The sequence below is a fragment of the Dreissena polymorpha genome, chromosome 4 (assembly GCF_020536995.1).
Source record: "Dreissena polymorpha isolate Duluth1 chromosome 4, UMN_Dpol_1.0, whole genome shotgun sequence".
NCBI lineage: Eukaryota > Metazoa > Mollusca > Bivalvia > Myida > Dreissenidae > Dreissena > Dreissena polymorpha.
The window spans coordinates 70491395-70502201 of record NC_068358.1 but is presented as its reverse complement, the minus strand read 5'-3'; the positions used below and the strand labels follow the sequence as shown (position 1 = coordinate 70502201).

General features: G+C 33.4%; 1 protein-coding gene across 1 annotated transcript in view; it reads right to left on the bottom strand.

Annotated features, from left to right (window-relative positions):
• Positions 1–627: 627 nt before the first annotated feature.
• LOC127880137 (neural cell adhesion molecule 2-like) overlaps positions 628–10807 on the bottom strand; it is a 34052-nt gene continuing 23872 nt past the window's right edge. The window contains exons 3-9 of the mRNA XM_052427374.1: positions 5658–5770; positions 4793–5006; positions 4305–4331; positions 3290–3429; positions 2369–2516; positions 1753–1776; positions 628–1525 (exon numbers count right to left, since the gene is read on the bottom strand). Coding sequence (XP_052283334.1) covers positions 1374–1525; positions 1753–1776; positions 2369–2516; positions 3290–3429; positions 4305–4331; positions 4793–5006; positions 5658–5770 — 818 coding nt within the window. The 3' untranslated portion in view covers positions 628–1373. The remainder of the gene's footprint in view (positions 1526–1752; positions 1777–2368; positions 2517–3289; positions 3430–4304; positions 4332–4792; positions 5007–5657; positions 5771–10807) is intronic.

Genomic DNA, 10807 nt, shown 5'->3' with positions numbered 1-10807 from the left:
TAACGCAATTGTTTTTCATTTTCATTCTTGCGAACGATGAGCAATATGTGGCTGATACATATTAATGCCTATAGAGCGCATCACAACAAAAACTTTTCAATAAAATTGAATACATTTGAAAGCGGTTCAGGGCCAATAGAAATATTTATCAAGAACATGATTTACAAAATAATGTCAACATTACATTTGTGGACTTGATTACAGACCAAACATACAACTATGATTGTTTTAACAACTAAAAAAGTAGTCCCCCTGTAGTTCAAATGTTGTTTCCGTGAAACTTTCGATTGTCGTTTAGTTATGAAAGCCTCGAAATAACGTTTGCAGTATCGTTGAAAAATCAGAGAAAAACATATATAACACGAACACTATGTCGAAAACGGGACGAATGATTCAGTAAATAAAAAAAACTTGAGCATAAAGGGACGAAGTTTTTTTTATCAGTAATATAAGATATACACATCATGTCGATACTACATAAACCCGTAATAAAACACAACACATTCGCATACACAAGGTTCATTAGCAACAACGTTGACCGATTTTATCGGTTAGGATCATGTTTGAAATATAATGACTTGTTATAAAAGATTCTCTATTTTTTAAAAGTTCAATATTCGTAAACAACATTCGGTACACAATAGGGAGAAGTGTTCGTTTCTATTTGTTTCTTAGAACATCTGTACCAAGTCGTGAATGACGGAATTACTGAATAGTTATGGCAATAAGTTAAAAGGCCATAATATTTTCGATATTGAACAGAACATACAAATCGTTGGATAAGTAAGATGAAAGAACTTATTAATTTCATCTTTGCGAGTACGTTGCTTCATAATCGCATTGTTCATCTATATCAATTGCTTATAGATAAATACTAATCAAATAAATTGACATTGATCTATTTGAAATACATGATCTCGTTATGGTCGTGTTAACACTACGCACACAACATATAGTATATAATATGGAACACTTATATGATGACCCGAGTACTCTTAAAAAACAAACATTTTACAACAATAGCCGCATATAAATACAATATCACACAGTGATATATTTTTTAAAACGAAATATACATCTTGGACGACAAGTCAACTACTGTGCTTATAATATTTACATCTCTAGAACAATATTAGGATATTCAAGACTATTTACATTCCAACAATACATGTCGTCAAAAAGATAACACTTCTTGAAACACAAGTTAACACTGATAACACATAAAATCACATGTGTTGTGGTATTTGTTTTGGACACCAGCGGAATACATCCGAATCAAAACGTCGTCTTAAGATGCTGTTTAAACAGACGTCATGTGTCAACGGAGTACATTTTTAAATTTCACTCCGAAGTTTATTAAAATCTATTCCAATTTACGCAGCTACCTTATACGTAGTTAGACCCGGAATACACATTATTGTTAAGTACACATATAAACACATAAAGGAGCTGGAAACCGACGATATATGTACGCTAAGAACACCACTGCTGGACGTCAAACTGGATCCTTGCTCTTCTGGTGTATCTGGAAATGTATTCAAGTAAGTCAATTTAACAAGCATCAAGGGATTACATGATACTGATGCACTACACGAAAGAAGCTCATTGAAGTTTCAACATTAATAAGCTTGATATATGTCTTAACAAAATCAGCAAATGCTTTAAAAACTGTACTTGTATCTTTTTGCGTTAAGCTTAGTGTATAAGGGGTGCTATTTAAATAACGAAAGCTCTAACATCCTTGATACATACCCCGTTTTTCATTGTATGTCCCTGCTGAAAAAAAGAGAAAATTCACTGTTTGTTATAAACGTATCTGGAATATAGCGAATGCGAACAAATATACAATCGCATGCGGCTAAGCCTCATTGTCAAATTTCAGAATGTGTGTATGTTGTTGAATTTTATTATTTTCAGACGTTTTCTGACTATTTACATAAAAACGCAAAGAATTATAATTCATTCAACATAGTATCGTTTTTGCATGTGATATATAGTGAGCAACAGTAATACTAAGTGATTTTTCGGTGCTATGACTTTAAATTATTTATGAAAATAACATCTTGAATAAAAAATATATGTGTAGATATATGCATAGAAAAACCCAACGGTTATTTTCAGCAATACATACACTCATCTGTTCCATCATCGCAATCATTACATTTAAAATTATATACCTATCGAAACATGAGCAAAATAACGAGCGAGGCAAGATCATATATATCACGTCAATATTTTCAAATGTTCCCCCACATGGTCGTACATATCTTTCTCAGCACCAACACACAAAATATATACCAATTGAATAAAGACGTTGCAATTATAATTATTACTAGCTGTAGAGCTGATTCAAAAGATTTTGGCCTACCATTTAATACATCCACGTTTATTCTTATGGCGAGGTCCTTGCTAGCCCTGCACACGTACTTGCCCATGTCCGCCATCTGCGCATATCCAATGCTTAGAGTGCTCGTGAGTAGCCTTTCCGACAGCGACACCTGTTGGTGGATGTACACCTGCAATAAACGAGAGTAACATATATATTCATATCCTTGTACAAACACAATTATATTAATTTAATTGGAACATTTTTAAAAATAATTTTTAAAGGTTTTGCAATCCTATCAAAACAGTAAACCCCAAAAATGCTCTGAAATCACCGATCACAGGCGGTGTGTAAGTTTTAATCATATTATGCTTCAATTTGTAATGTACTGTACTGTGATTTCTATGCATTAAGTAAAGGATAAAGGAATGGTAACACGGCTTTCTCTACTGACGTTGTTTTATTTTCATATCCATCAATGTCAGAGCATATTATTATCTTGTACTAAAACAAAATTACACAAAATGTAAACTTAATAAGCTAAATTACCCTATACGAATCTTCACTTTGCTATAATGTGAATATTTATTGCAAACGTTGTGTGACCCTGCAAATCAAAGCTGCCTAGTCTATTACAGATTGTTTCAGACAATATGTTTTGTCTGAAGCACCGATTGGAAATCAAAGACTATTAAGGCAGACTTGTGTCGCTTTTTGTAAATTTTGTAATCTGCTGACATAGAGTTTACTGTTATCATCTTAAGTAATAAATCATATTAAAAATAATAAAATTAATGCAAATTAAACGTGAGTATTTGTATATTAAAAAAGGAACATCAACAAACAACAACGACATTAGCAAGAGGACTCAATGTTTATTCTAATCGAACGTAACATATCCAACTATATTACTCTGATATATAAAGACTCAATAGAAAAACCAAAAAGAAAATATTAACTTACGTTTCTTTCATAGCTCGTCTGGACCACGCGTCCCTCGAAGAACCAGTCGACGGACTGCGGCATGTCGTCACTGGTGACGTTGCACGTGAGAAGGATCGGAGAACCCTTCTCCACGAACTGGGTTCCCGAGATATGGATGGCTGAAAGGAAACCCACCCGTATATATTATGTCCGATACGGTTGGTGTTTTAATTCAAATTTTAATCTCGGATTACATTTATGGGGACTTGGAAAAATGAGAGGGATTTTCGTTATGAAGAAATCAAAAACAACAACAATCAGATGTAAAATACATGAGGGATAACAAAAGTTATATAACGAATATGTTTTGTGAGTGTGTCCAAAACACGTGGCATAATGTGAAGTATACTAGATCGACACTCGCTTTTGTGATATTGTATTTAAAATCTTCATAACTTAAACACATTTTCTATTAGGTCCAGCTAGTCAAATGTTGATTTTGGTGATTTATAACCTTATCAATATTACGTCTTTAATTAATTTGTTTTGTTATTGAAATACTAACAGCGTCATTTACGGTTTGTCTGATTCGCTTTGGAATTCGAATTCTGATCTGCAGGTCAAAGGTAAAGTAATCTCTAGGTAGTTCCATTCACGTAACATGCCATTATTTGTTAAATAATTGAGAGCTATATGCCATGCCAGGCGACATTAACAAGATAATGAGGGCAATGAAAGGTTATACATGATTGAATTACATTTTAATGAGATAAAACTACTAGCACACACGGTAATCGTGTATTGCCAAGAATGGTTCATTGACGGTTGAACACTTGATTCGCAGGAAGTGTGGACATTCCTAATATTGCAATAGGTTTTACATTGTCACGTTTAGCATTCAATATGTTGTAATAAAATGGTATAAAAATACACTTCCCTTTGATAAAAAGTTGTTTTATAAAACAAACATAACATTAAGAATTACCATACGCGTGTAAATATGAAGCTTATACTAATAAAGGATAAGAAAAAATAATAAATGAAGAGAACTTACATGGTTTAGTCGGATCATTGGATGATTCTGAAAATAGACGATAACACAATGCCGTATAACACGACTTTAACGCATACATGGATATAAGTTATCAAACGTTTAGTTCATATTAACGCATACCAATGGTAAGACCAAAGGAAAATCTGTATTTCATAGCAAATGACAGTGATTGAAATCATTCATAAACACTAAATATAGGGTTTTTGCAACTCGAAAAAATATAGTTCGATTGACTGCCCATTAAACCTTATCGTTATAATCAACAAATTTTCACTAACTTCTGAAGTGGGAAAAAGTTTTTATTGCCAACATATATAAAATGTAAGTAAGAACTCGGCTACAACAAATGCTCCTGCGACCTGTTTTTTATGAGGCAGTGAAAACATCATGATTGGGCGCAAGTTAATTAAACTTACGCTTAACAGTTCAGTAGACAATAATGCGAACACAGAGGTAAAAGAGGGATTGCACAGTGATAAAACTCGTACCATAAACAACTAATGTTACATTCCGTCGGATGAAAGTGCCTTTTAAACTGACTTGACACTCGTATGTCCCTGAGTCAAACGGTTGTGCATTTTTAATGTGGAGGTTCCATTCACTGCGTGAAACCATCTGGACGAGTTTGAACCTGTCTAGCTCCAGAAACTGTTCCTTGCCTACGGTGATTGGTACGTTATATGGAAGCTTCCTCCAGGACACCTGAAACACAACATTGTAAATAGTCTTCAATTTATGTATATAGGATCTGGCACTCGTTGTCATATCATACTATATTTTATTAAACGAGTTCAGGAATTTTGTTAGTAAGCGAGCCTTTGGCGAGCTTACTGGACGAAATTCATAAAATATGGTATGATATGACAACGAGTGTCACATCTTTTTATCACATGCGTTTAAATGAGCAAATTAAATAAATATTTACGCAAACATAATGATAAATCCGGAATGTTGTTTACATTTTGTGACGTCATTTGACTTTGCAACGTCATTTCAGTAAAATAACAAAAGGCGATTGGTCAATAAACGAAAAAGAAGCCAATGAAAACGCTTTAAAATGTTGTATTACACATGTGTAATATAAAAAAATATGTAATGGTTGTACTACATGGAAAACAGGGTATAGCATGTGATAAAGTATTACATGTGTATATCGATATATTTACATATGAAAGAAGATGATCCCGCACAATTTCATACTTATTCTGTATACAAAAACACACAGGTAAACCATACTGATGGCTAGTATTGACTATTTGAGTAACACTTCATAGTTGTTTATTGTTCAATAGAAGGGAACTTACTATCAACCGCACCGCCGCCATACTTTTGCCTAATTCAAGACCAACTTACAGTTTTGGTGCCAAGATTCTCTACACCACACCTCATTATCGCCTCAGACCCCTGACTGGTTGTCACGTTTACGGGAGTGTTTGTAAACGTCGGAATTTGTCCATAGCTTGCAACTGAAATACATAATATGTACATCTACACGTAATTTAACGTAAACCACAAGAAGAGTTACTTGATCTACTAATGAATCGATATCATATGAGTAGCGATGCAACATGTCTAGTAACCCAACTAAATTTGGAAGTAACTTACTTAGTTTTCAAACTCTGTCAGTTTATTGATAAATCTATGAGCAACAATAATAGCACAACCATGCACAAACTATGTGGCATACGAATATGCTCTGTATTTAACCCGTAAGTCTGCCTCAAAGCCACGTGCAAATAAACAAGAGAATCTCAGTTATTCATCAATAATTCGCTTACATCAATGATCGTTGCTCATAAGCTAATTGAACTGCAATCGCTATTGTGCTGTATTTCTTAACATAATACTGCATACCGAGAGTTATAAATGATGCATGCTTAATGGTCGGCAATTAAGCCAGCGCTGACGTTAATCAAGCATTGTCTGGAGCATGTATATAATTCACATAATGGTATAACTACAATATATGCATTTTTATTAACACTCAGTATGACGGCGTTCTTTTGTATTCATATACATGTAGACTGATCATGTAGTACTTCACACAGTTGTTTTATTTTCACTTAATTGTTATAGTGTGTAGAGCGTCAAAGAATATGTGAAGAGTGAAGCATGTTATCCATTGGTCCAGTGCAGGCAATTTAACTCTGTCAAGAAGCGTTTCTTAAACTCGTTAATACATAATTATGTTTTCAATCTGTCAAACTGTAGTAACTAAATCAAGTCGAAATCAGATTAGTAAAATGCGGTCCGATTCCAGGGTTTGTTTGCTTTAATACCGATGCAGTAACAGACAACAATATCCATTTAAAAGTTTTAGATGTAAAGACTTTCAAATACATCCGACAATAAATGAAACGAAATATGGACATGATATACATACACCAAATGAGCAATAACAATGCATCGCACGTAATAAACATATTTTTAGGGTCTTGTTCAATCTGTTACTAAATAAATACACAGGACAAAGTTAGTATTCATCTTCCAAAACGCAAAGCATTTACTGGCATCTTTGTTACTTGAAGTGAAAGCAATAATACTAACAAAGACTGCAAATACAAGACGTTTTAATAATACTTACACCAATAATTAAATACACAAAGGAACTTAGTATTGTATGCCCTTCAAAAATGATCGTCCGTTAAATGATAACTCTCAGTATTTCCTTCGCACTTGATACAGCTTTGATTACTCTCTTACAACGTACTTTAAACATTTATTGCTTTCTGACAACTTACTTTAAAGATTGTTCTAGGAATGCACAAGTTTCCAACTCTTCAGTAACACATATAAAATGTGAACAGAATGATCATAGTCAAGTCTGAAATTGATCTGATTTCCATTCTTCGAACGACTGATTCGTGTATAAAGATTAGCTAAACTACACAATGGACGTAGCAAAAACGCTAAATAACTTGTTTAAAGAAGTATGCATCAAATTCACAATATGACAAAGGTCTTAAACCCCCTATAGAATGATGGAATTATCTAATTATTTTAGTGACACGTCTGCCAGCACGTATACCGCCTACACGGGCTACCCGAGCATTTTCCTTATTTGTTAACACTATTTTTTTGCATTCATCAAGTTTGTAACTAAACTAAAATTGGGTGTCTATGAATTTCTATCCATCTAATAATAACCATTACGGAGATCGCCCAAAAAGACCCTTAATTCATTTTAATATTCGAAAAACATACGCATCCAAAACAAATCACGTAGAAACAAAGTTTATCACATACGTGCATCCTCATTTATTCAATACAGAATATCATGGATATATAAAATAGTCCCCACATATATTTTAAACTCCAAAAATACTAAAGATATATCTCTTGGATCTGAATATAAGCAATGCATAATTCATGTATTATATGACATAGATATAAAACAATTGAAACTATTGTGGGTAGTTTACGTTAAAATGAGAGAAGTTGTAAATTCGATTAAGTAGGAATCGATGTTTAGTTTAAATAATGTGCATGTGTGTTAATACATTTGGAATTATTTTATATTCTCATGTCGAAAAACTCCAAACACAACATGTGTTCTGTTGATTGTAAGATACTTTACAGAGATCATACGTATAGCATACTTTCTATTTTATTTTCACAGAGGAGCGAGTTAGTAGGTAAGCAGTCCATATAAACGGACTACCAGAGCCGTTGCAATTTTTTGCTGTGACGACTCTAGGAGTCCATATGCACCACTTCATAATCACAACCGCAGTTCTCCGCAGTTGATCAGTTCGCAACCCATAAACAGACGTCGTTCTTGACAAATTTAGGAAAGCGATGAATAAAGTTAATACACACATTTAATTTACATGAATGGGTACCTCAGACGTTATCATTTGCATGCACTTTCCTCTTTGATATTTTTGTTGAAATTTGGAACACTGGTGAACTGCGATCTAACCGATGGAGACACTAAGTCGGCAACCTTGCGAAAGTTTTTCACGATGGTAGATAGTGAGTGCGAAATAATAATAAATTTAATAAAAAGCAATTACTTTGTGCTTTAATGGCACCATTTGCATGGGTTTGAGGTTAGACTGGTAAATGTTGATTGGTTTTTGCAGTCTAAGTGTTTCTTAGCCCTTATATTGGTGATCATCTTTTTCACCTTTGGACAAAAGACAGCGGATTGCAACGTTCAGCAACGCTCTGTGTTATTAAGCTAGGAGTTGAATTATTGCAACTAGTAGGCAAGGTGAAATTAAGACGTATGTACTAAAAGCGCCTTAGTTTTGTATCGGTAGTACTTTTTTTATATATGTGTCTATGTTATATTGTAAATTTGAAATATGGGGGACTATTTTCGAATGTTCTTTTTCTTTTTGTATAAATATCTCAAATCATCTCAAGTCATATTTTGGGGAGCTATTTTAACAAAGATGTAATAAAATAGTTTGTTAGCTGTTTTTTCTATTTAATATGGAACACATTTAGTAACTAAGTTATATCGTACATGTTATAAATCTTATCAACACGTTTTTATATATTTCGTCAGACAAAAAATGAGACAAACTCCCGAAAGTACATCCTTATTACAAAAAAACATGCATACCAACCGGGCAAACTACAACCACAGGCAATTGCTCCAAATCAAATAGAGCACCAATGTAAAGACAAGAAGATGATGAATAATAATAATAACCACCAGGAACAATAACAAGCGAGATTACAAGAAAGAATGTACCAAGAACATACATTCAAAAAAGATGGTCTCATGACTTATTATGTAGACAAAGAAGGATACTAAATGTTGTTCAGCAACAAACCATGGGTTAAGCGTATTTTGTGCTAGAAGTTCCGATATTGTTAAGGTATTGTTCAGTAGAAATGCATAATTATGATTGAACGCGCGATCTAGAACACGATAGACACAAACACAATTTCTGCATTATGAAGCGTTGCAAAAATTCACAACTAAATCTTTTGCTGATATGAAATTTATTTTACAATGATTACTATAATATTTTAACAGCATTTAACAAGCGTTTTACTGCGCATTATCATTCACTGACTGTTACTGAATAAAGTCGACGTCTTGATTGATTAAACTTTTGACGCGGACATACTTTTCGAGGAAAAAGGTTGAATGAGATATAGAAATAGAAATTACATAATACAAACAGTTAATTTTAATACGTGATATGAACGTGATATGCTCGAACTAATTAACAGATCAGTTTTGTTTATTTATTTACTAACGATTTGTCATTTTCAAACCACTAATGCAATCGCCGTTAAATTATAATGAATATTTTCTGAGATCCAAACATTTTGTTATGACCACAATAATCAACACTTAGCCGTAAATTATTTATTGCAATTTTGATTTTATTCCTTTTCAAAACAGACCGATAACATCATTCCCACACTAGTTTGAAGAAGAAAAAAAAAGCGTGAAAAAGAGCTGTGCTTGTGAAACACAATCCCCCCTACTGCCCGCTATGAAGCCATATATTTGACATTGACTTTGAAGGATGACCTTGAGCGACCACCACTCAAAATGTGAAGCTCCTTGAGGTGCACATGCATGCCAAATATCAAGTTGCTAAAATCAATATTGCAAAAGTTATGACCAAGGTTAAAGTTTTGGGACAGACACACACATACAATGACAGACAGACACATACAATGACAGACAGACAGGCCAAAAACAATATACCCCCGATCATTCGATCCGGTGGCATAAAAAAAAACTTAATGTAAAAATGTTATTTCTTTAACTTAATAATTGCTAATATCAACTCATGAAGAATCGTGTGTTATTTAATAATGATCAACACGATTTGATTATGGAGATGAGAAGCAATTATCATCAATTCAAGCACTTTTAGACGAGAAAAACGCCATGACCAGAACTCTTAAGTTATCGATGCTCGGACTGAAAGGAGATAACACCCGAACAAGCAAAGTCACACCAGCTTCTCGCCATAACATTGATATTTGCTTAGATGTCATTTTTGAGAACATGATTTATGGCTCGCCTTGATAGCAATCTTGCCCTAGGTAGTTGCTTTCATTAACACATAATCAGGAAAATTAGCATTAACGTTTATGGTCGTTCCATGTTCATACTTTTGGGAGAGACTCCACACTTTGATTGCCAATACATGTTCGTGTGTTCAATATTTAATGTTTTAAAATTTTACAGTTGTCACAGCAAACAGGCATCTTTGTAATTTTATTTAACTTCGGAACATGACATCTTTGTAGTTTTATTTAACTTCGGAACATGACATCTTTGTAGTTTTATTTAACTTCGGAACATGACATCTTTGTAGTTTTATTTAACTTCGGAACATGACATCTTTGTAGTTTTATTTAACTTCGGAAGTAAATGATGCAAAAGCTCGTCTTTTAATTCACATAACACGTAATAAATATATAACTATATAATCAAGCAATACATTTTTTTCAACCGCAAAACAAACTAAAAAAATGAGTAATTTTGTGGACTATTGCTTTAACAGGAGTTTAGCGCGAGT